The 26,351-nt window shown below is 42.9% G+C and overlaps 2 protein-coding genes across 4 annotated transcripts in view; both read right to left on the reverse strand.

The window, feature by feature from the left end:
• LOC144485619 (inter-alpha-trypsin inhibitor heavy chain H3-like) overlaps positions 1-4,418 on the reverse strand; it is a 105,606-nt gene extending 101,188 nt beyond the window's left edge. Inside the window, exon 1 of the mRNA XM_078203720.1 lies at positions 4,414-4,418. The gene's annotated coding sequence lies outside the window, so the exon portion shown is untranslated. The remainder of the gene's footprint in view (positions 1-4,413) is intronic.
• LOC144491656 (inter-alpha-trypsin inhibitor heavy chain H3-like) overlaps positions 1-26,351 on the reverse strand; it is a 60,932-nt gene that overhangs the window by 30,277 nt on the left and 4,304 nt on the right. For all 3 annotated transcript variants that reach the window (XM_078209804.1, XM_078209803.1, XM_078209802.1), the window contains exons 4-14: positions 26,128-26,294; positions 23,738-23,842; positions 23,262-23,424; positions 23,044-23,154; positions 22,819-22,947; positions 22,619-22,735; positions 20,557-20,725; positions 15,176-15,301; positions 13,674-13,855; positions 8,394-8,576; positions 4,955-5,094 (exon numbers count right to left, since the gene is read on the reverse strand). In XM_078209804.1, the coding sequence (XP_078065930.1) occupies positions 4,955-5,094; positions 8,394-8,576; positions 13,674-13,855; positions 15,176-15,301; positions 20,557-20,725; positions 22,619-22,735; positions 22,819-22,947; positions 23,044-23,154; positions 23,262-23,424; positions 23,738-23,842; positions 26,128-26,294 (1,592 nt within the window). The remainder of the gene's footprint in view (positions 1-4,954; positions 5,095-8,393; positions 8,577-13,673; positions 13,856-15,175; positions 15,302-20,556; positions 20,726-22,618; positions 22,736-22,818; positions 22,948-23,043; positions 23,155-23,261; positions 23,425-23,737; positions 23,843-26,127; positions 26,295-26,351) is intronic.

A 26,351-nucleotide genomic window follows, 5' to 3' on the forward strand; every position in this document is an offset into this window, starting at 1 on the left:
CCACTAGGCCCATTGAGTCTGCTCCGCCATTCAATCATGGCTGATATTTTTCTCATCCCCATTCTCCTCCCTTTGCCCCATAATCTCTGATCCCCTTATTAATCAAGAACCCAGCGATCTCTGTCTTAAAGACACTCAATGACCTGGCCTCCACAGCCTTCTGCGGCAAAGAGTTCCACAGATTCACCACTCCTTGGCTGAAGAAATTCCTTCTCATCTTTGTTTTAAAGGATCATCCCTTTAGCCTGAAGTTGTGCACTCCGGTTCTAGTTTTTCCTACTAGTGGAAACATCCTCTCCACGTCCACTCTATCCAGGCCTCGCAGTATCTTGTAAGTTTCAATAAGATCCCCCCTCATCCTTCTACACTCCAACGAGTACAGACCCAGAGTCCTCAATTGTCCCTCATATGACAAGCTCTTCATTCCAGGCATCATTCTTGTGAACCTCCTCTGGACCCTCTCCAAGGCCAGCATATCCTTCCTTAGATACAGGGCCCAAAACTGCTCACAATACTCCAAATAGGGTCTGACCAGAGCCTTATACAGCTTCAGAAGTACATCCCTGCTCTTGTACTATACTCCTACTATACTCCTTATGCAGCTATGACTGTGTGGCCAAATTCCCCTTCAATTCGATTTTCAAGTTTGCTGATGACACCACCATAGTGGGTCAGATCTCAAACAATGACAGGAATGATTTAAAGAATCTGGTGAACTGGTGTGGCAACAATAATCTCTCCCCCAATGTTAACAAAACAAAGAAGATTGTCATCGACTTCAGGAAGCGTAAAGGAGAACATGCCCCTGTCTACCTCAACGGGAACGAAGTAGAAAGGATCGAGAGCTTCAATTTTTTAGGTATCCAGATCACCAACAACCTGTCCTGGTCCCCCCATGCCGTCACTATAGTAAAGAAAGCCCACCAACGCCTCTACTTTCTCAAAAGACTAAGGAGATTTGGCATGTCAGCTACGACTCTCACCAACCTTTAGAGATGCACTATAGAAAGCATTCTTTCTGGTTGTATCACAGCTTGGTATGGCTCCTGCTCTGCCCAAGACCACAAGGAACTACAAAAGGTCGTGAATGTAGCCCAATCCATCATGCAAACCAGCCTCCCATCCACTGACTTTGTCTACACTTGCCGCTGCCTCGACAAAGCAGCCAGCATAATTAAGGACCCCACGCACCCCGGACATTCTCTCTTCCACCTTCTTCCTTCGGGAAAAAGATACAAAAGACTGAGGTCACGTGCCAACCTACTCAAGAACAGCTTCTTCCCTGCTGCTGTCAGACTTTTGAATGGACTTACCTTGCAATAAGTTGATCTTTCTCTGCACGCTAGCTATGACTGTAACACTATATTCTGCACTCTCTCGTTTCCTTCTCTATTAACAGTATGTTTTTTCTGTTTAGCGCGCAAGAAACAATACTTTTCACTGCATGTTAATACATGTGACAATAATAAATCAAATCAAATCAAATTCTAGCCCTCTCGACATGAATGCTAACATTGCATTTGCCTTCCTAACTGCCGACTGAACCTGCACATTAACCTTAAGAGAATCTTGAACAAGGACTCCCAAGTCTCTTTGTGTTTCTGATTTCCGAAGCATTTCCCCATTTAGAAAATAGTTCATGCCTCCATTCCTCTTTCCAAAGTGCATAACCTCACACTTTTCCACATTGTATTCCATCTGCCACTTCTTTGCCCACTCTCCTCGCCTGTCCAAGTCCTTCTGCAGCCCCCCGCTTCTTCAGTACTATCTGTCCCTCTACATATCTTTGTATCATCTGCAAACTTATCAGAAGTGCCTTCAGTTCCTTCTTCCAAATCGTTAATGTATATTGTGAAAAGTTGTGGTCCCAGCACCGACCCCTGAAGCACACCACTAGTCACCGGCTGCCATCCTGAGAAAGACCTCTTTATCCCCACTCTCTGCCTTCTGCCAGTCAGCCAATCCTCTATCCATGCCAGGATCTTACCCTTAACACCATGGGCTCTAAACTTATTTAACAGTCTCCTATGTGGCACCTTGTCAAAGGCCTTTTGGAAATCTAAATAAATCATGTCCACTGGTTCTCCTTTATCTAGCTTCCTTGTTACCTCCTCAGAGAACTCTAACAGATTTGTCAGACATGACCTCCCCTTGACGAAGCGGTGCTGACTCAGTCCAGTTTTATCATGCACTTCCAAGTACTCTGCGATCTCATCTTTAATAATGGACTCTAAAATCTTGACAATGACAGAAGACAGGCTAACCGGCCTCTAATTTCCTGTCTGCTGCCTCCCTCCCTTCTTAAACGCGATGTTACATTAGCTACTTTCCAGTCCTCTGGGACCCTCTCTGCCTCCAGTGATTGCTGAAAGATCACCACCAATGCCTCCACAATTTCCTCAGCTATCTCTTTTAGAACCCTGGGGTGTAGTCCATTTGGTCCAAGTGATTTATCCAACTTCAGACCTTTCAGTTCCTCCAGAACCTTCTCCTTAGTGATGGCCACTGCACTCACCTGTGCCCCATGATTCTCCTGAAACTCTGGCATCCCACTGGTGTCTTCCACCATGAAAACTGATGCAAAGTAACTATTCAGTTCCTCTGCCATTGCTTTGTTTCCTATCATTACTTGTCCAGTCTCATTTTCCAGTGGTCCATTGTCGATTTTTGCCTCTCTCTTGTCTTTTATATATTGAGAAAAACTCTTCCCATCTTCTTTTATATTACTAGCTAACTTACACTCATATTTCATCTTCTCCCCCCTTATTGCTTTTTTAACTGTCTTCTGCTCGTTTTTAAAGGATTCCCAATCATCTGGCTTCCCACTAATCCTCGCCACTTTGTATGCTTTTTCTTTTGCTTTATGCTGCCCTTGACTTCCCTCGTCAGCCATGGATGCCTCGTCCTCCCCTTAGCATATTTCCTCCTCCTTGGGATGAATTTTTGTTGTGCTTCCTCAATAACCCCCAAAAACTCCTGCCATTGCCGTTCTACTGTCTTCCCTGCTAGGCTCCCTTTCCAGCTCCCTGGCCAGCTCCTCCCTCATGTCTTTGTAGTTACCTTTATTTAATTATAATACCATTACATCTGATTCCAGCTTCTCCCTCTCAAACTGCAGGGTAAATTCTATCATACTGTGGTCACTGCTCTCTAAGGGTTCCTTTACCTTAAGTTCACTAATCAAGTCTGCTTCATTACACATCACCAAATCCAGAATTGCCTGTTCCCTGGTAGGCTCTGTCACAAGCTGCTCCAAAAAAACATCTGAGACATTCCACAAATTCCTTTTCTTGGGATCCACTACCTGCCTGATTTTCCCAGTCCACCTGCATATTGAAGTCCCCCATGATTATTGTAATATTGCCTTTTTTATATGCCTTTTCTATCTCCTGATTTATTTTCTGTCCCACATCCTGACTACTGCTGGGGGGCCTGTACATAACTCCCATCAGGGTTCTTATCTTTGCGATTCCTCAACTCTACCCACAGAGATTCTAAGCCTTCTGATCCTATATCGCTTCTTGCTATCGATTGTATCGATTTGTTTCTTGCACAGACAAAGCATACCGTTCATAGAGAAGGAAAGGAGAGAGTGCAGAATGTAGTGTTACAGTCATAGCTAGGGTGCAGGGAAAGATCAACTTAATATGAAGTAGGTCCATTCAAAAGTCTGATGGGAGCAGGGAAGAAGCTGATCTTGAGTCATTTGGTACGAGTCCTCAGGCTTTCATATTTTTTTCCAGACAGAAGAAGTTGGAAAAGAGCATGTCCAGGGTGCTTAGAGTCCTTAATTATGCTGGTTGCTTTTCCGAGGCAGCGGAAGTGTAGACAGGGTCAATGGGTGTGAGGCTGATTTGAGTGATGGACTGGGCTTCATTCATGAACCTTTGTAGTTTCTTGCGGTCTTGAACAGAGTAGTAGCCATACCGAGCTGTGATACAACCGGAAAGAATGCTTTCTATGGTGCAACAGTAAAATTTGCTGAGAGTCGTAGCGGACAAATTTCCTTAGTCTTCTGCGAAAGTAGAGGCGTTGGTGGGCTTTCTTAACTATAGTGTCAGCATGGGGGGATCAGGACAGGTTGTTGATGATCTGGACACCTAAAAACATGAAACTCTCGACCATTTTTATTTCGTCCCCATTGATGTAGACAGGAGCATGTCCGCTACGGAATGCAATTCTACCTACACACTGGGAAACTTTTATTAAAACAAATTTTATTTAACAACAGTTTAACTATAACAAATGAATTAGCTTAACATTTAACAATTGAATAATACTTACATGACAAGATACAATTCCTAACTACTGCAAATCTATCTCTATGCATTCCAATTCAAGCAATATTCCTCTTACAGACGTAAACCTCTCTTCAAATTCAGTTAGCAACTCATAGGCTAATGTGCTTGTACTTATGTTGCCAACCCTTGAGCTCCCAGACAACCTCCGGAGAGAGAGAAAGACAGAGAGACATGTCTGCTTCTTTCATAACGAGGTAGAAACTGCTTGTTCTTTAAAAATGAAAGAGAAACTGTGTATCTTTAGTACAAGCTTAGCTCCTCCCATTAGCACATGACTTGGTCGCTATCAATCAACCTAATCAAAACTCTACTCTGTAACCCCAAGGGAGACCTAAGTAAACACAAATGCATTAACTCTGTTTAGCCAAACATACCATTAAATAAAATGAGTTATTATCCTGCAATCTCAGCATGGAGCTACATGTTTTTTTTCAGACAACTCAACTCATTATACCAAAGCACTGCCTCTTCCAAGAAACATGTTATAAATATATTTCTTAAAGGTACAATATTACGTTCTCTTTTTATGATCAAAGCTTATTGTATTATCCATGTTAAACTACTCAGTAATCGATTCAAATATGAACTCCGCTGTTTTTTTCTTGCTAATCATCAATGGTGCAATTTTACAGAAAGCAAGAAATCAAACTTACCTTTGTTTTAAGAGTTGTTGAATAGTCAAGTATGCCCACAGCCTCTCAGTAAAGTCACCAAAAATATATTGCTGATATTGAAGAATGCTCTCAGCCTCTGACACGTTGACTTTACCTTCAAGAGATAAATTAGTGCTGGCCTGCAAGAGAATTACATCATCAAAACTGCTGACATTAAAGATTTCAATCTGACTCCATCAAAACAAATCATCCTGGTCTCGGAAAGACATTTTAATATACATAAAATCAACTGCAGCGTGTCGTAAGAGATTTAAAAAAAACCTGAATGCAGGAACTTTATAATAAGAATAAATTATATTGTTCATGCGCTGGCTGCCAACTTGGATTAGTCGCTAGCATTCATGCCCTTGAGTCAGGAAATCAAGTGTTTAGCCCAACTTCTAAAGCTAAAGAAATTCGACACTTCCGCTACGACTCTCATCAACTTTTACAGATGTACCATAGAAAGTTTTGAGTTTATTTATTAGTGTCACAAGAAGGCTTACATTAACACTGCAATGAAGTTACAATGAAAATCCCCTAGTCGCCTGTTCGGATACACTGAGGGGGAATTTGGCATGGACAATGTACCTAACCAGCACGTCTTTCGGACTGTGGGAGGAAACCAGAGCACCCGGAGGAAACCCACAAAGATACGGCGAGGATGTGCAAACTCCGCACAGATGGTGACCCAAGCCGGGAATTGAATCCGGGTCCCTGGTGCTATGAGGCAGCAGTGCTAACCACTGTGCCACCGCATCTTTTCTGGACATATCACAGCTTGGTATGGCTCCTGCTCTGTCCAAGACCACAAGAAACTACAAAGGGTTGTGAACATAGCCCAGTCCATCACACAAACCAGCCTCCCATCCATTGACTCCATCTAGATTTCCAGCTGCTCGGGAAAGCAGCTAGCATAATGAAGGACCCCATGCACGCCGGACATACTTTCTTCCACCTTCTTCCATCGGGGAAAAGATACATAAGTCTGAAAACAAGTCCCAACCAAATGAAGAACAGCTTCTTCCCTGCTGCCATCAGATTTTTGAATGGTCTTATCACACATTAAGTTGATGTTTCTCTTCATCCTATCAGTAACTGCAACACTATATTCTTCACCTTATCCTTTCCTTCTCCCCTATGTACGCTATGAACAGTATGCTTTGTCTGTATAGCGCGCAAGAAACAATACTTTTCACTGTATCCCAATACATGTGACAATAATAAATCAAATCAATTCAATTCAACTTCGGAACCTGAGAACATAATTTAGACCGATACATTGGTGTCGAAGGAAGTGTTTCATTCTGTTGTACCCCAAAGAATACAGAAAACTGATCTTCGCGGCCATTGGAAGCATGCCAGAAGGGTGCACTTACCTCAGCAAAATAACTTTATTTTATATATTGCCTTTAACAAAGGAATATGTCCTATGGTGCTTCACAGTTGTGTTAAAAAGCAAAGCTTTGACATTAAGGCCCAGAAGGTAATATTAGGGGAGAGGAACAAATATTTGATCCAAGAGGCAGGTTTTAAGAAGGATCTAAAAGGAGGAAAGAGAGGTGGAGAGGTTTAGAGTGGGAATTCCCGAGCTTAAGGCCTAAGTAGCTGAAGGCATAGTCATCAATGGAGGAGCAATTAAAATCAGTGATGCTCAGAATTAGATAATATCAGAGGGTTGTGGGGCCGGAGGGAATAGTAGAGATAGGGAGGGGTGAGACCATTGTAGGATTTGAAAAGAAAGATGATTAATCAGAAAACAGCGCAGATCAGTGAGCACAGAGGAACAGGAGTAGCTGCTGTGAGTCACAGACAGCAGAGTTTGGATTGCCCCAAGTTAATGGAGGATAGCATGTGGGAGGTCGACCAGGAATGCATTGGAATAGAAAAGGCTTGAGGTGACAAAGGCATGTATGAGGGTTTCAGCAGTAGATGAGTTGAAACAGGGGTGAAGTTGGTTGATGTTGTGGAGGTGGAAATTAGTAGTCTTAGTGACGGTAGATATATGGTCAGAAGTTCATCTGTGGGTTAGTTATGACACCGAGACTGTAAACAGTCTGGTTCAGCCTCAGATAGTGGCCAAGGACAGCAATAGAGTCTGTGGACAGTTGCCACACGAGAGCAGTAGAGTCGTTGGACAGTTGCCAAGGAGAGCGGTAGAGTCAGTGTACAGTTGTCAAGGAGATTAATAGAATTGGTGGACAGTTGTCAAGGAGAGCGATAAAATGGTGGACAGTTCTCAACCCTCCACCCCACTCTCAATCCTCTCGTTCCCTTCCATGATCTGTGGTGGACTTCTTAGTTGCCTCAGATATAGTTCTTTGGATTCCCTCTCTATATCCTTCTGTTTCACTTCTTGAAGCCTTTAAACATGCTTTCAAGCCCAATCCTGTTTTTGATAATCTTTTCCAGTCCCCCTGCTTAAGCACTTGTTCATTTTGACTCCTCCATGAAACCCAGGCCATTTTCTATGTTAATGATATTATATGGACGGAAGCTGTTTGTTATTAATGGCACTACATACAGGAGCTGAGAACAGTACTGCCTACACTACCCCACCGACCCCTCCACCCCAACCAACACCACAACAAACATGTCATATTTATCACAGTTGCTGTAGTCCAAAGAGATTAGTTAACCCTTTATGAAGCTTTGAAATGTTCTGAGTGATAAGGTGTCATGTAAATTGAGACTTTTCACTGACCAACTTGCTGCAATTCTTGTTTCTACTTATGATGCTAGTCAAAGTATAAACAAGGAATACTGTGTGCAGTATTGGTCCCCTTATTTGCGGAAGGATATATTGGCCTTGGAGGGAGTGCAGAGAAGGTTCACCAGGTTGATACCAGAGATGAGGGGTGTTGATTATGAGGAGAGACTGAGCAGATTGGGTTTGTATTCGTTGGAATTTGGAAGGCTTAGGGGGGATCTTATAGAGACCTATAAAATAATGAAGGGGCTGGATAGGGTAGAGATAGAGAGATTCTTTCCACTTAGAAAGGAAACTAGAACTAGAGGGCACAGCCTCAAAATAAAGGGGGGTCAGTTTAGGACAGACTTGAGGAGGAACTTCTTCTCTCAGAGGGTGGTGAATCTCTGGAATTCTCTGCCCACTGAAGTGGTGGAGGCTACCTCGTTGAATATGTTTAAATCACGAATAGATGGATTCCTGATCGGTAAGGGAATTAGGGGTTATAGGGATCAGGTGGGTAAGTGGAACTGATCCACTTCAGATCAGCCATGATCTTATTGAATGGCGGGGCAGGCTCGAGGGGCTAGATGGCCTACTCCTGCTCCTATTTCTTATGTTCTTATGTTCTTAAGTGTTTTAGAAGGGGAACTGATATTCTGTAATTTCAGCAAAGCTGTTTTTTTTCCCCCAAGTGATGATGCTAGACTGCAGAGTTAAATAGTATGTATGAGGAGTTTGGGTACTTACAGTGTGAGCTGTAATTCCAATCATGAAAACGTCTAGACTGTTCGATATCTTGCCGGCTACCACAATTTCAGAGCCATCGTAATACTGTCTAAAATTGACCTCTGTCAATTCTGAAATGGCATTTTCCTGATATTGCATCTCAACATCCAAAAGCAAGGGATTGGCCACTTCATTATAAAAGCCCTGTAGGAAAACAAATAACGATAGGCGTTTACACAAGCTGAAGGATTCAATCTATTTTTAAAAGCCATTTCATTAAAAGCTAATTAAATGAATCATTAACCTACCAACAGGCAACACCAATCATCTGATTAGGTACAAGCATTGACCAAATGTTACTGTCGTTTCTTACATGCAAAGTGCCTGCTAATGCAACCAATCCCGATGGGCAGACAGAGGTAAAAATTCCATGGGCGGATTTTCTGACCCGCTGACCCTGAAACTGGAAAATCCCACCTGAGATCAACGGACCTTTCCATGATCCACCCCTTGCCCGCTACGATTCCTGTGGAGGGCGGAACGGGAAAATTCGCCCCCATGTTCCTAATTGGTTATTATATGTTAGAGAATTGGCAATTGAAATGTTGCCATTTATTGAAGGGGAATGGAATATAAAAGTAGGCATGCTTGTACAGGCCTTGGCAAGACCAAGAAAAGAGTATTGGGTGGAGTTTTGGTCTCTGTATTTAAGAAAGAATATAAATCTGATGGATGCAATTCAGAGAAGGTTCACTCGTATTATACCTGGGTTGGAGGTGTTGTCTTATGAGGAAAGGTTGGTAGGCTGGGAACTTAGAAGAATGAGAGGTGATCTTTTTGAAACATGTAAGATCCTAAGGGGAGTTGACAGGGTGGATGTTGAGAGGATGTTTCCCTTTCTGAGTGAAACTCAAATTAGAGGACACAGTTTAACAATAAGGGGACTCCCATTTAAGATGGAGATGGGAAGAGTTTTTTCTCCCAATTGGTCATGAATCTTTGCAACTTTCTTAATCAGAGAACACTGAAAGCAGGGTCATTGAATATTTTTAAGGCAGAGGTAGACAGATACTTGACTAACAAGGGATTCTCAAGGTTATCAGGGATAGGTGGGAGGTGAAGTTGAGGCCACGATCAGATCGGCCATGCTTTTATTGAATGGCAGAGCAGGCTCAAGGGGCCAGATAGCCTGCTCTTAATTCGTATGAAATATGATAGTAGTTTGGAGTTGTGGCCACGATCACATAGAGACCTTTTCCACTTCGCATCCTTGGGAATAACGTCTGTACTAATCAGAGTCCACTTGCCAACCAATCAACATTCTCTTCTCATACAGCATGAATTGTTTTCCCCTTATATTGGTATTCTTGCAAAGTGTCCTGATGAGTGCAAGACGAAAAACTTCGACATTTTCAGCAATCCTTAAGAGTTAGGTAAAAGTGAGAAAATATCTTGCTATGTTTCTGGCTTAAAACCCAGAGGACTCCAATGTAAGATAATGATTTTCCACACATGAGGTTTAGAGGCTTTGAAATGGTTAAAGTAGATGGGGTGCGCACAGTGATTTTGAAGTTTCCTGCTAAGTTGTACACCTCCCAACTCACAACCATTTATTTCCATAAAATCAGCACTTTTACAGAATATTAATAGTGTCAAGAATTAAACCTAGCAGAAAACAATGTTAGTTGGCTCTCCAAAATATGGAGCCCCCCGCCCCCCCTCCCCCACCCCACCCCCGCCACACCCACCATCACGTTATCTCTCTAAAAACTATCGCCTTCATATTGGACAAGGGTTCATCAAAATTGTCATCTTCATATTTAACTGGTGCAAATAAATAGAATTCCTATCAGATGGTGCTCCACCCATTTGTTATAATGTGTCAAAAATCCTTCCTCCCAGCATCAGTCTAGCTCCCCTCCATCTATTCTCCTCCTGAGATTTCTCCAGTTTTAAATGATCATTCGGATCCTGGATTCAGGAGGGAAAGTTGGTGCTGAAATATTATTCAAATATCATGGAGGATTGAAGCAAATGCTGATGTCTCTGCATCGTACGATGTTTCAGACAGGTCAACTTGCACCTTTGGAGGAATTCGTTTTCTGGGAGAAGATACCCAAAGAAGTCCATAGTCCATGGACCAGATGGCTTTCCTCTTTTAACCGCAAAGAAAGCCATACATTTCTGCACTTAAATGCAAATATACATATGGTATGTAAAAAAATCAAATCTACCATTTTTGGTATATATAGACTCCTTAGCAAACTAGAAGTTAAAAAGATAGAATACAACTAGTAGATTGAATGCTGGGATAATTTCCCTTTTGACCTCTCTAGTTTCTCCTTTCCTGAAGCCATCAAGTGGGCAATTGAGGTCATGGATACCGCCCTTTTGGTATTTCACATTAGTCGCATGTGAACCTTGACCACAAATAACAGCAGTATAACAGCTTCTACAAATACATAAAGGCCAAAAGAGCAACTAGGGAGAGAGTAGGGCCTCTTAAGGATTAACAAGATCATCTATGTGCAGATCCACAAGAGATGGGTGAGATCCTAAATGAATATCTCTCATCAGTATTTACTGTTGAGAAAAGCATGGATGGTAGGGAACTTGGGGAAATAAATAGTGATGTCTTGAGGAGCGAACATATTACAGAGGAGGTGGTACTGGAAGTCTTAAAGCGCATCAAGTTGGATAAGTCCCCAGGACCTGATGAAGCATATCCCAGGACATTGTGGGAGGCTAGGGAGAAAACTACAGGTCCCTAGCAGAGATATTTGAATCATCGATAGTCACAGGTGAGGTGCCTGAAGATTGGAGAGTGGCAAATGTTGTACCTTTGTTGAAAAAGGGCTGCAGGGAAAAGCCTGGGAACTACAGGCTGGTGAGACTCACATCTGTGGTGGGTAAGTTGTTGGAAGGTATTTTGAGAGACAGGATCTACAGGCATTTAGAGACTCAAGGACTGATTAGGGACAGTCAACATGGCTTCGCGAGTGGAAAATCATGTCTCACAAATTTGATTGAGTTTTTTGAAGGTGTAACCAAGAAGGGAGATGAGGGCAGTGGAGTTGATGTTGTCTACATGGACTTTAGCAAGGCCTTTGACAATGTACTGCATGGTAGGTTGTTGCATTAGGTTAAATCTCACAGGATCCAGGGTGAGGTAGCTAAATGGATACAAAATTGGCTTGATGACAGAAGCCAGAGGGTGGTTGTAGAAGGTTGTTTTACAAACTGGAGGCCTGTGACCAGCGCTGTGCCTCAGGGATCAGTGCTGGGTCCACTGTTATTTGTCATTTATATTAATGATTTGGATGAGAATTTAATCAACATTGTTAGTAAATTTGCAGATGACATCAAGATTGGTGGCATAGTGAACAGTGAAGAAGGTCATCTCAGATTGCAACGGGATCTAGATCAATTGGGCCAGTGGGCTAACGAATAGCAGATGGAGTTTAATTTAGACAAGTGTGCGGTGATGCATTTTGGTAGATTGAACCAGGGCAGGACTTACTCAGTTAATGGTCGGCTGTTGGGGAGAGTTATAGAGCAAAGAGATCTAGGGGTACAGGTTCATCGCTCCTTGAAAGTGGAGTCACAAGTGGACAGAGTTATGAAGAAGGCATTTGGCATGCTTGGTTTCATCGGTCAGAACATTGAATACAGGAGTTGGGACGTCTTGTGGAAGTTGTACAAGACATTGGTAAGGCCACACTTGGAATACTGTGTACAGTTCTGATCACCCGATTATAAATAGGATATTATTGAACTAGAAAGAGGGCAGAAAAGATTTATTAGGATGCTACCGGGACTTGATGGTTTAACTTATAAGGAGAGGCTGGATAGATTGGGACTTTTTTCCCTGGAGCGTAGAAGGCCGAGGGGTGATCTTATAGAGGTCTATAAAATAATGAGGGGCATAGATCAGCTAGATAGTCAATATCTTTTCCTAAAGGTAGGAAAGTCTAAAAACTAGAGGGCATAGGTTTAAGAGGGGAGAGATACAAAAGTGTCCAGAGGGGCAGTTTTTTCACACAGAGGGTGGTGAGTGTCTGGAACAAGCTGCCACAGGTGGTAGTAGAGGCGGGTACAATTTTGTCTTTTAAAAAGCATTTAGACAGTTACATGGGTAAGATGGGTATAGAGGGATATGGACTAAATGCGGGCAATTGGGACTAGCTTAGGGGTTTAAAAAAAAAGGGCAGCATGGACAATTTGGGCTGAAGGGCCTGTTTCATTGCTGTAAACCTCTATGACGCCATGACTCTATGTATACGCCTTGGGCACATTACAGTCTAATCTAATCCTTTCCTCTTTCAGTAACAAATTAAAATGAAATTAAATGAAGCTATTCCAGCATAAAACAAGGTTATCAGTAATGCTGGGGTTTACAGAACAATGTGATCAGTAAAATTTTGGTAGGCTCATATCACATCAGTGTTTCCATTTATTTTTGTGCGAATCTGTTTACCTGTGTAAATCTGTAAAACAGGCAAAATGTTATCAATTCTCCTCAATATTCCACTTCTGACAAACATTTCTTCTATTTACCTCTCCTCCTGCTAGTCATACGTAATTTCTTTCTGACATAGCAAAGGCAAACTGCACAAATAGCGCTACATTTTCCTATTCCCCCATGAATGAGGGTTCCAGGGATGAGAAACTTCAGTTAAGAAGATAGATGGGAGAGGTTGGGACTGTTATCCTTGGAGGGAAGACGGGTAAGGGGAGATTTGATAGAGATGTTCAAAATCATGAGGGGACTTGACAATGTAGATAGGGAGAAACCCCGCTCATAAAAGGATCACGAACGAGAGGGCACAGATTTTAAGTGATTTGCAAATGTGATGTGAGAAAAAACTTGTTCACACAGCGTGTGATTTGGGTTTGGAATGCACTGCCTGGAAGTGTGATGGGGGCAGGTTCAATCGAAGCATTCAAGAGGGGCATTAGATGATGACCTCAACAGAGACAACGGGCAGGATTTTCCGGCCTTGCTCTGCTCCGAAACCAGAAAATCCCACCCGAGGTCAACAGATCTTTCCATGGTCTGCCCCTCACCCGCTCCGATTCCCATGGCGGGCGGAACGGGAAAATTCGCCCCAATGTGTGAGGGGAACAGCAAGAGAATAACACTGCGTCACGAAGCTCATTTGGAGAGCCAGTATAGACACGATGGACCAAATTGCTTCCTTCTGCGCTGTAACAGTTCTGCAATTCTGTGATTGTGCTGGAATCTGATTCCCGTCATGAATTAATCCTTATTAATTATCACTTAATGAATCGTCTGCTTACCTGGAGCTGCAAGGCTGAATCAGAATCATCATAAATAAGTCGAGCCACACCACCATTATCCAGTGCCATTTTCTCCAGGAAACTGTAATCAACATCAAAGCCAAAGCCAAGGCAGTACAAGCTGTATCTTGCCTGTATGGCATTTTTAACATTGATCTGGATTTTTGCTGGGTCTTTCTCTCCTGCGATAGAAGAGAATAAATTTATCCTATTTAGCAACCTTTTTTATGTTTCTCTTAAATCCCCTTTTTATTTATTTTTCTTCTAGGTTTTAGCTCTTCAGAAGCAACGTACCATTTCACTCAGGGAGAAAGGTTAGATAACGTCCTTTTATCAACTCCATTATGTGACCAATTGCAAGAGGATAATACAATGGTTTAATGTAAGTCATCTTCTACATTTCCTTCACTATTTTTGAGGAAGCATCCAATGTCCAAGATCAGAAACTCATATCACCTGGCACAAAACTCCATCCTACTACTGAATGTGATCATGACCAAACCAATTCTGATATAGTTCTGATTACTATAATTAAGCAACTGTTGGTTCACGTCTCCATAAATAAATTTTATAAGATAAATTCTAAATTTATGGCCAATATATATTTCCATTTTCCTTTTTAACAAAATGCATGTCATGCTGCAACTGTACAAAACTCTGATGTGGCCGCATTTGGAGTATTGCGTACAGTTCTGGTCGCCATATTATAGGAAAGATGTGGAAGTGTTGGAAAGGGTGCAGAGGAGATTTACCAGGATGTTGCCTGGTATGGTGGGAAAATCGTATGAGGAAAGGCTGAGGGGCTTGAGGTTGTTTTCGTTAGAGAGAAGAAGGTTAAGAGGTGACTTAATAGAGGCATACAAGATGATCAGAGGTTTAGATAGGGTGGATAGTGAGAGCCTTTTTCCACGGATGGTGATGGCTAGCACGAGGAGACATAGCTTTAAATTGAGGGGTGAGAGATATAGGACAGATGTTAGAGGTAGGTTCTTTACTCAGAGAGTAGTAAGGGCGTGGAATGCCGTGCCTGCAGCAGTAGTGGACTCGTCAACATTAAGAGCATTCAAATGGTTATTGGATAAACATATGGATGATATTGGAATAGTGTAGATTAGAGGGGCTTTAGATTGGTTTCAGTGGTCGGCGCAACATCGAGGGCCGAAGGGCCTGTACTGCGCTGTAATGTTCTATGTTCTATGTTCTAAGTGAAAGGACTTAATAATATTTGATTATTCTATTTCAACAGTTTCCTCTAGGGTTTTCTTCAGGTGCTCTGGTTTCCTCCCACACTCCAAAGATGTGCGGGTTAGGTTGATTGGCCATGCTAAATTGACACTTAATGTCAGGGGGGCTAGCAGGGTAAATATGTGGGGTTACAGGGATACAGCCTGGATGGAATCGTTGTTGGTGCAGTCTCGATGGGCCGTATGGCCTCTTTCTGCACTGTAGGAGTTCTATGGTTCTATGAATATTGAAACGAGTGTGATTTTTTTAAAACTAACCCACATTTGGATCACCATCAGTTAAGAGGATTATCATGGAGGCACTTCTCTCAGGCAGTTGCTTTTGTTTGTGAGCTGTGTCTAGAAGACTTACAGCTAGCAGCAGAGAATCATTTATATTTGTTTCTGGAATGAAAGAGAAAAAAACAATTAGTGTTATAAGCTCACTTTCAAAAATAGATACTTTTATACAAATTATATCTGGAAAATACACAGGGGGAATTCTCTGTGATGTTGTTAAAATTGGTTGTGGTATGTTCTCCATTTTTTATAGTTTGTTTTTATTGTGTGTGACATAGCGACAGTCTCGTATGACAAAGTGCAACGTCTGAGGTGCAATGGATCCATTTCAATCATTATATATATGTGTGTATTCTACTGGTACTCCATGGAATTACTCTTTGTGAATCAGATTCTAGGATATTTATAAGGGCCGTGTTACACATTGGGATGGCACGGTGGCACAGTGGTTAGCACTGCTGCCTCACAGTGCCAGGGAGCCGGGTTCAATTCTGACCTCGGGTGATTGTGTAGAGTTTGTACGTTCTCCTGGTGTCGGGTTTCCTGCGGGTGCTCTGGTTTCCTCCCACAGTCCAAAGATGTGGGGGGTGATTTTCCCAGAAAGAGACTAAGTGCCCAATGGGTGGGAAAAAGAGAGATTGTCTCAACCGTTTTTTGGGGGTACTTAGTTGTATTTCCAGCACTCTGTGCTTCATAGGGTCCGGTCCACCAGGGTGTCCACCCCAGTAACGGGGCGGCTAATGCCACCCGGGAGACTGGCATCAGCGCATTGAGCAGGTCACTGCGCATGCACCGATCCATCAATAGGGAAATCGGTGCATGCACACTAGCCCCCCATCGCCCATCTCCCGATAGTTTCCTCAACCACCCATCCCTGATTGCTGGCCTCCCCAACAGCCCCACAGACCAGCCCTGTTTGCAAACCTCCAGGCCAACCCCAAGCCCCCTCCCCATGGCCAGCCCTGAACCTCCCCTCCCATGGCAAGCCCCGATCATCCCCTCCAAACCCCACCAATCCCTAATGCAAAGTGTGCAGCGGCTCACCCCCAAACCACAACCGACCAGCCCTGCACCCCAGAAGACCCTGCCCCCCTTTGACACACCCAGTGCCCAGTGCCAGGCTGTCCAACTGGCAATGCAAGGTTGGCACTGCCCAAGGGATTACCCCCTGCTACCGACCTCCCAAGTGGAGGGGGGGGGGCCTCAATGGCCTCTGCCCCCACCAGCGAGGTCATCACGCCTGGTCCCCATTTATGGGCATTCGGCCTCTGATATCCCCATCAAGATGCTATACACTAGATACATCGATGACATTTTCTTCCTTTGGACTCATGGTGAACAATCACTGAAACAACTCTATGATGACATCAACAAGTTCCATCCCACCATCAGACTCACCATAGACTACTCTCCGGAATCGGTTGCATTCTTGGACACACGCATCTCCATTAAGGACGGTCACCTCAGCACCTCACTGTACCGCAAGCCCACGGATAACCTCATGATGCTCCACTTCTCCAGCTTCCACCCTAAACACGTTAAAGAAGCCATCCCCTACGGACAAGCCCTCCGTATACACAGGATCTGCTCGGATGAGGAGGATCGCAACAGACACCTCCAGACGCTGAAAGATGCCCTCATAAGAACAGGATATGGCGCTCGACTCATTGATCAACAGTTCCAACGCGCCACAGCAAAAAACCGCACCGACCTCCTCAGAAGACAAACACGGGACACAGTGGACAGAGTACCCTTCGTTGTCCAGTACTTCCCCGGAGCGGAGAAGCTACGGCATCTCCTCCGGAGCCTTCAACATGTCATTGATGAAGACGAACATCTCGCCAAGGCCATCCCCACACCCCCACTTCTTGCCTTCAAACAACCGCACAACCTCAAACAGACCATTGTCCGCAGCAAACTACCCAGCCTTCAGGAGAACAGTGACCATGACACCACACAACCCTGCCACAGCAACCTCTGCAAGACGTGCCGGATCATCGACACAGATGCCATCATCTCACGTGAGAAAACCATCCACCAGGTACACGGTACATACTCTTGCAACTCGGCCAACATTGTCTACCTGATACGCTGCAAGAAAGGATGTCCCGAGGCATGGTACATTGGGGAAACTATGCAGACGCTGCGACAACGGATGAATGAACACCGCTCGACAATCACCAGGCAAGACTGTTCTCTTCCTGTTGGGGAGCACTTCAGCGGTCACGGGCATTCGGCCTCTGATATTCGGTAAGCGTTCTCCAAGGCGGCCTTCGCGACACACGACGGCGCAGAGTCGCTGAGCAGAAACTGATAGCCAAGTTCCGCACACACGAGGACGGCCTCAACCGGGATATTGGGTTCATGGCACACTATTTGTAACCCCCACAGAGTTTCACTGGCTGTCTTGTCTGGAAACAATACACATCTTTTTAGCCTGTCTTGATGCTCTCTCCACTCACATTGTTTTGTTTCTTAAAGACTTGATTAGTTGTAAGTATTCGCATTCCAACCATTATTCATGTAAATTGAGGTTGTGTCTTTATATGCTCTGTTTGTGAACAGAATTCCCACTCACCTGAAGAAGGGGCTTGCAGCTCCGAAAGCTTGTGTGGCTTTTGCTACCAAATAAACCTGTTGGACTTTAACCTGGTGTTGTTAAACTTCTTACTGTGTTTACCCCAGTCCAACGCCGGCATCTCCACATCATGTTCTTAAGTAAACATTGGATTAGGTCGGCAATTAATTGCCATTTCAACACCAGGTCATTACTCTGATTTACTTTTTCTGACAAGATCACTCATACATTAGACACTTGTTCCTGGGTGAAATGAGCTACTTCGAGTGTGAGAGAGGATGCATGCTGGCTCAGCATTTCTATAACTTAACTCTTATCAATATTTGAGAATAACTGACTCAAAATGTAAATACAACTTAAAAACGCAGAACTGAACTCATTAGAATTTATTCATTCAGTCATTAACAGGATGTGGGCAAGCAATTATTGAGCATCTTTAATTGCCCTTGGAAAGGTGAATGAAATCTGATCCCTGCACAAAATTTCAAACATACCAAACTGCCCTGCATTTGTTAACATTATATCTAATTAAGGAAACATAACATTAAAATGCAGAACATTGACCCAAACACAATGTCATTTTCAATTATTCATGCTTTTATCACTTATCCTGTGGAGTATAATCAGTCTAAGCACTGAGTCATCCCTTTCACAGTAATAACCCTGCTTTTTGTAAATTGTTTTCAATTATATTCATCAGTGATTAAATGTGCAACTAATATAATAAAACTGACAGCCTACCCCTCACCTTTCTCATCCCATCTACAATCAGTCTGTAGAAAGTCAAGCCCTCATGTATCCATTTTTGGGTAGATTATTTTTAAGGTTTACCAGCATAGGAATGATAAAGAAAAAAAAACATGCATTTATTTAGCACCTTGACATACCCTGCGTGAACCCAAAGCACTTTGCAGGCGATGGGTTATTTATGCAGTGTAGTCATTGTTGTTCTACTGGCAAATATATCTTAGCATACATCAAAGTGTGGCAAACAGCAAATGAATGAATGGTCAAATAATATGTTTTTGGTGTTGTTTGAGAATGTCAAATTCCTATTTATTGACTACAGCTCAGCCTTCAACACCATTATTCCAACAAAACTCATCTCCAAACTCTGTGGTCTAGGGCTTGGCTCCTCCCCCTGTGATTGGATCTTAGACTTCTTAACCCAGAGTAAGGATATCCAACAACACCTCCTCCATGATTATCCTCAACACCAGTGCCCCACAGGGCTGTGTCCTCAGCCCCTTACTATACACTTGACTGTCTGGCTAAATTCCCCTCCAACTCAATTTTCAAGTTTGCTGATGACACCACCATAATGGGTCGGATCCCAAATAGTGACGAGACGGAGTACATGAAAGAGATAGAGAATCTAGTGAAATGGTGCGATTACAATAATCTCTCCCTCAATGCGGGTAAAACAAAGGAGATAGTCATGGACTTCAGAAAATGCAGTGGAGGACATGCCCCTGTCTACATCAATGGTGATGAAGTGGAAATGGTTGAGAGCTTCAAGTTTCGAGGTGTTTAGATCACCAATAATCTGTCCTGGTCCCTCCACGCTGACGCTATAGTTAAGAAAGCCCACCGAGACTTCTACTTTCTCAGGAGGCTAAGGAAATTCAACATGTTCACTTTGACTCTCACTATTCTTTACAGGTGCACTACAGAAAGCATCCTTTCCAGACTTATCACAGTTTGGTATGGCTCCTGTTCTGTCCAAGGTCGCAAGTAACTACAAAAGGTTGTGAACGTAGCCCAGTATATCATGCAAACCAGCCTCCCATTCATTGACTCCATCTACGCTTCCCGCTGCCTCGGAAAAGCAACCAGCTTAACCAAGGACCCCATGCACCCTGGACATATTCTCTTCCATCTTCTTCCATTGGGAAAGGATATAAAAGTCTGAGAACACATGCCAACCGACTCAAGAACAGCTTCTTCCCTGTTGTCATTGTTCTTCTGAATGGACCTATCATATATTAAGCTGATCTTTCTCTTCATCCAATCTGTAACTGCAACACTTTATTCTGCATCCTCTTTTTTTCTCTCCCCTATGTACTCAATGAACAGCATGCTTTGTCTGTATAGCGCACTAGAATCAATAGAATCATAGAATCCTAGAATCCTACAATGCAGAAGGAGCCATTTGGCCCATCGAGTCTGCACCGGCCACAATCCCACCCAAGCCCTATCCCCATAACCCCATGCATTCACCCTAGCTAGTCCCCCTGACACTAAGGGGCAATTTAGCATGGCCAATCCACCTAACCCGCACATTAGGTGGATTCTCACCAACTTTTACAGGTGCACCATAGTGAGGAAACTGGAGCACCCGGAGGAAACCCACGCAGACACGAGTAGAATGTGCAAACTCCACACAGACAGTGACCCAAGCCGGGAATCAAACCCGAGTCCCTGATGTTGTGAGCCAGCAGTGCTAACCACTGTCACGCCACGCCACAGCCATGCAAATACTTTTCACTGTATCCCAATACATGTGACAATAATAAATCAAATCAAATTTCTTGTTCTGGACACTTGCACAATTCCCTCCTCTTTCTTGAATAATACGATGAAGCCCTATGCATTCACCCAAGCAGTCAGAGTGCTTTTCAGTTTAAAGTCTCATTAATCTGTCAAAAATATTACAATGGAATGTACTTTCATTTGAAATTCATGACAACATTAGGAACTCATTTCACCTGCACCTAACCGTGACCTATTCCTACTTTCAGCTCTACTTGCTATTTGCTATGAGTATAAATGATCTCCTTACCTGCTCCTAGCCGTAAGTAGATAACATATTTTTTTGCTTTTAGTACATTTTCTGGAGTTGCCTGAACTAATGAATCCGTCCAGTTTTCAATGATGGAATCAAAACTGATGATTGTAAAATGATCATTTATGTCCATATCTCCTAAGATTCGAAGAAGAGCTAATTTTGTCTGTAAATGAGAAAATAATATTTATGTTACTGCCTCAGGTTAAGGATGTTCCTCTCTCCAGTTTTGTTTCCCCAATGTTGGATTAACATTCCACATGTGAAGTGAGAGAGGCGAACCTGCCCAAAGCAGCTGAGGAGGTCTCACCATTCAATTTTCCTCCCTCTGCTCTGTTGCAAAGAGGTTAGGAATAGGAGAAAAGGATTTGAAAGCCACACCACTGAAGATCAACATTGATATTGAAGCTGGGCAACTTCTGTTCTCAGCTGTGTGATCTGCTATCAGAATTTTATATGACTCAGTTTAAACTCGGCCTGGATTTTCCCATGTCCATACTGATGACGTATTCAGCATTCACTCTTACTGTATGTGTTATGATAATTATAGAAGCGGAAAACATTTATAAAGATATTTGAATTTTCCAATTACTGATTGGAAGGATCATGCAACAAGGGTTCATGTTTTCAGACTCTTACTGTAACAAATAAATTAAAAACAACATTAACTGGCCAGAATTTTATGCCATTTGTGTGGGCACACTCCTGGCATGACAGTGTGCAAATTCATGTGAGAAGATGTTGGGCACACATTCCAATGCACTCGGGCAATATTTTGATTGGCGGATGTGCATGGCAGTCAGGAGTGTACCTGCCACGAATGAAGCTGCAATCAAGCCCATTAAGGAGAAATTGATTTTACGTGACCTGTCCACTTTTACAGTGGACAGACAGGCCAATTGGTCAGATGACCTTCACATTTTTGATACAATCTTGATCCAGGGCGGGATGAAATATCTGAGGTGAACTATAATAAAAAAAGATGTTTGGGGACTGATGTTTTTTGAGTTCTACTATCAGGTGCTTGGACATGCTACAGAGACACATGCCGTAATTTTATCGGCACGCCTGCCCCAGAATCGGGGCAGGTGAGGCTCACAGAACGGAATTCTCCGTTGGCCTCGGGCGGGATTTTATGAGCCTTGCCCCAGCGAGGTGATAAAATCCCGGCCTCAGTTTGCTGCATTTCCTTTTATCTCATTTAATTTGTACAGATCGGCAGCTCCCTGAGGCAACTCTGTCGCAGTTGTCCACATTCAGGGTGTGCGTTACCGGCCCACACCTTCACTTTTCTGAGCACACGCCCTCTTACCCACCCCCTCTGGCAGTGCTGAGCCTTTGTCAGTGCAATTTCACGCTGACTGCCTGTTAATTAACCAACCCGTGTGAAATCGCGTTCAGGGGCCAATCGCAGATAGAACACATTTTGCATCTGCTTCTGGGCCCACCAATCATGTGCACCCAATAGTGCAAGCTTCAGGCCACTATTTCAGAAGGCAATTTATATTATAAACTACAGAAAGATTTCCCAATTTAACTTTTAAAATGTGCCCTCTCTGAGCCTGCCCTTGGAAGGAACCTATTCTCTTTTAGCCTCAAATATTAGCTGTCGGGATTATGGGTATTCAGGCAGTTTTGTAGTTTCATTCCAGATTAGAGACAAGAACCATTGCTGAGTTGCTGAGAGCAAAACTCGAACTTTCTGGTGGGGTTTTTCAGCCAGGCTCACCCCAAAACTGGAAAATCCCACCAGAGGTCAACGGACCTATGCATGGTCTGCCTCCCCGCTACCCCTCCCGCCCTCTATGATTCCCGTGGCAGGCCGGACGGGAAAATTCCCCCCAGTCTGTTTTAGCATCAATGCAACAATGAAGTTGCTGTGAAAATTCACGTTTGTTGCAACAGGGTTTTTGTTTTAACATAAATAGTGCTTTAGGAGACATTGTAGGATCTTTCGCACAAATCGGGATGATTTGCCAGATGTTATTCAATAAAAACTTTAAATTCAGTGGAACATTTATTTGTTCATCACTAGTTGAGATTGGACGAATTGCATTACCTGTTTAAATTTGAGGCCACGCATCGAAAAGCTGCGGTCTATCACAAAGATGACATTCTTAGGCACTCTTGGTAGATTTGCGGGTGCAAAATGATGGACAAAGTAGCCATTCACAATCTGAAATAACATTAATGAAGCAATTGGTGAAATGTTACACAACATGATCAATTGGAAAACATTTTGAATTGTCATCGAATCACCTGTATGTCACCACTAGACAGATCCCTATTGACATCATACTGTATGACAAAGTCTCCATCCAACAGGGTCTCACTGCAATCAGGACATTTCCGTTGTTGCTCCAGGGTGGGTTTGAAGGAAATATGAGCCTAAATTGAGTTTGATTTTAGATGTCAGTTAGTCCATGCTGAAATGCCAATAAAGGAAATGTTAAAGGTGCCTCCATCAAGTTCAGAAACGCATACCTTTGTTTCAGTTCTATTTTTCACCAGAGCCTGTCCCAGGTCATTCGTTAAAAATGTTCCATGAACATTGAGGAAGGCAATGCCCTTTGGTTCAAAAATATGGGCATCAATCTAAAAAAAAAATTAACACCAGTATTAAGGAATTCAATTATAATTTTATTGTATGGCAATTTATACTTAAAATATTTTAGTTATAGAATATTAAATGAACATTTTACCTGAAATTGTTTGACAAGCTGCATAGGTTTTACTCTGAGGATCATCTCATATTTCCCCAATTTGCGTTTTAATAATTCTTCATAAGTTACTTCAAAAGTAACTTTTTTGGCTGGTGCAACATTTATCGATACTTTAAACTTCTCCATTTTTCTTCCAGATGCCCTTTGTACACCAGAAAATGAGTAAAGGTTAAACGATTGGAGTTATCAAGGAATGTTGTCTTCACTTTGAGAACAGAGCATGAAAATAATTCAACCTGAGAAGTTTGTCATTCCTGCACTCTCTGGGGTGGGGGTAAGGTTGTGAATCATGTTTCCACAGTACCACTCTACCTCTGCCCCCACCCCCACCACCATTCCCGTCCACCCCCCCCCCCATCCCCATCCATCCCCACCGCCACACCGCTACCCGGTATATATTTCATGTATCTCACTATACCTACCAATTGTTCTGTAATTATACGAGTATAACTTACTTTACCAAACCTGCAGTCTCTCCCCTGGAAACTGCTTCTTTGTACTGTTGCTCAGCAACTTCCTTTTCTTTCACATCTCCCGAGTACTTCACCCCATCTATAATCCTATAGAGGATGGCAACAGAAGAATGAATTAGCAAACTTAGAATGACACTCACTATTCAGTTTAAATTTATTTATTAGTATCACAAGTAGGGTTATATTAATGCAGCAACGAAGTTACTGTGAAAATCCCCTAGTCGCCACACTCCGGTGCCTGTTCTGGTACACTGAGGGAGAATTTAGCATGGCCAATGCACCTAACCAGCATGTTTATCAGATTATGGGAGGAAACTGGAGCACCCGGAGGAAACCCATGCAGACATGGGGAGAATGTGCAGACTCCGCATAGACAGTGACCCAAGCTGGGAACCATACCCGAGTGCCTGGCGCTGTGAGGCAGCAGTGCTAACCACTGTGCTGCCCACGTATGATTAGCCATACCCATAGCTTGGGCAGGTGGGAATAAAGTTCCAATTCTGTGAATAAACTGGACCGCTAGGAGAACAAGTCAGCTTTTATATAGCTTTCGGGCTGAATATTTTCTGCATGCTTAACCACAGCTTGAAGTGTTGCACCACAAAGAACTGAAAGTTCAATCTCTTTGCAATTTACATTTATTAGAATCAAATCCTTTAAAAAGATACCAGGAGCATCAGTTATGTTTCTCAAGATTGATTGTCAGCCTTAAATAACCTTCGGAGGACTTAATTCATAGTTACATTCCTGTGAGGCAAATGTGTAAGGTTAATTTGGGTTTTGGGAATGTGTGCACTGGAGTAATTAAACAAAACATTACTTCAGTAATCCAAGCTAAAAGAGGTCAAAACATTCACTTGGATCACAAAAGTGTTAATAATTATAGATCAGTTGCTCAGAAATCAATTTGTGCAGTCATTTTAATCTTTTTAAAAACTAATCTGTGTGGTACAACAATAATTGTACCAAAGTGCCTTGCACTTAATAGACAAATCAAAGGTGTGGCTGAGACACAATCCTATATAATATTTCATTCAACCCTGTAAGAAGCAATGCATTACCCGGCTTGCAAAAGTGTCCATGAATTTTAATGAGCTTTACATAGCATTAATAAGTTAATGGAAAGTTGGCAAAAAGTCAGATGCATCAGTAATTTATTTTTTTAAAATGCTGACGATCTATTCTGATAATGCATTTTCTAATGATGCACAGAGTTAAGAGAGGCAGGAAATTTGGCATGTCAGCTACGACTCTCACCAATTTTTACAGATGCATCATAGAAAGCATTCTTTCTGGTTGTATCACAGCTTGGTATGGCTCCTGCTCTACCCAAGACCGCAAGGAACTACAAAAGGTCGTGAATGTAGCCCAATCCATCACGCAAACCAGCCTCCCATCCATTGACTCTGTCTACACATCCCGCTGCCTCGGCAAAGCAGCCAGCATAATTAAGGACCTCACGCACCCTGGACATTCTCTCTTCCACCTTCTTCCGTTGGGAAAAAGATACAAAAGTCTGAGGTCACGTACCAACCGACTCAAGAACAGCTTCTTCCCTGCTGCTGTCAGACTTTTGAATGGACTTACCTTGCATTAAGTTGATCTTTCTCTACACCCTAGCTATGACTGTAACACTACATTCTGCACTCTCTCATTTCCTTCTCTATGAACGGTATGTTTTGTCTGTATAGCGTGCAAGAATACTTTTCACTCTATGTTAATACATTTGACAATAATAAATCAAATCAAATCAATCAAAACGTGGGCCTGTTAACATTACTCAAACTGTATTCTTGTCCTGGTCTCATCAACAGTGTGGACGGTGCTCCAGTTTCCTCCCACAGTCCAAAGATATGTGGGTTAGGTTCATTGGCCATGCTAAATTGACCCTAGTGTCAGGGGGATTAGCAGGCTAAATATGTGAGGTTACGGGACTAGAGTCTGGGTGGGATTGTGGTCGGTGCAGACTCGATGAGCCGAATGGCCTCCTTCTGCACTGTAGGGATTCTATATGACTTCCTTACTGAAGGATGCAATCTCATGTTCGATTCCCGACTTGGGTTACTGTCTGTGTGGAGTTTGCACGTTCTCCTTGTGTCTGCATGGGTTTCCTTTGGGTGCTTTGGTTTCCTCTCACAGTCCAAAGATGTGCAGATTAGGTTCATTGGCCATGCTAAATTCTCCCTCAGTGTACCCAAACAGGCACTGGAGTGTGGCGACTGGGGGATTTTTGCAGTAACTTCATTACAGTGTGTGAATGCAAGCCTACTTGTGACTAATACTTTACTTTATAAAATAAAAATTAGGTAAGGGGATGTGTCTATTTTATCTCTAATTTGGTAGTTTGTCAGGTAATCGTAGTAGATACATACATGGTAAAATTGGTAATGAATGCTGTTTTGGGCAGTTCAACTTCAAAGAGGGCTTCCTTGGACTGAGTTGCTTTGTTTACCACCCGGCTTGTTATCACATTGTGAGCGAATCGAGATGTAATTTTGGAATCGATCTTCAAGCTGTAGATGTCGATCTCTCCCCCCTCCTGAAGAAGTTAGAAAAATGTTTTAACTGGTGAGGAATTAGAATGAATCACTGAATT

This window comes from Mustelus asterias, chromosome 3 (assembly GCF_964213995.1).
Source record: "Mustelus asterias chromosome 3, sMusAst1.hap1.1, whole genome shotgun sequence".
Lineage (NCBI taxonomy): Eukaryota > Metazoa > Chordata > Chondrichthyes > Carcharhiniformes > Triakidae > Mustelus > Mustelus asterias.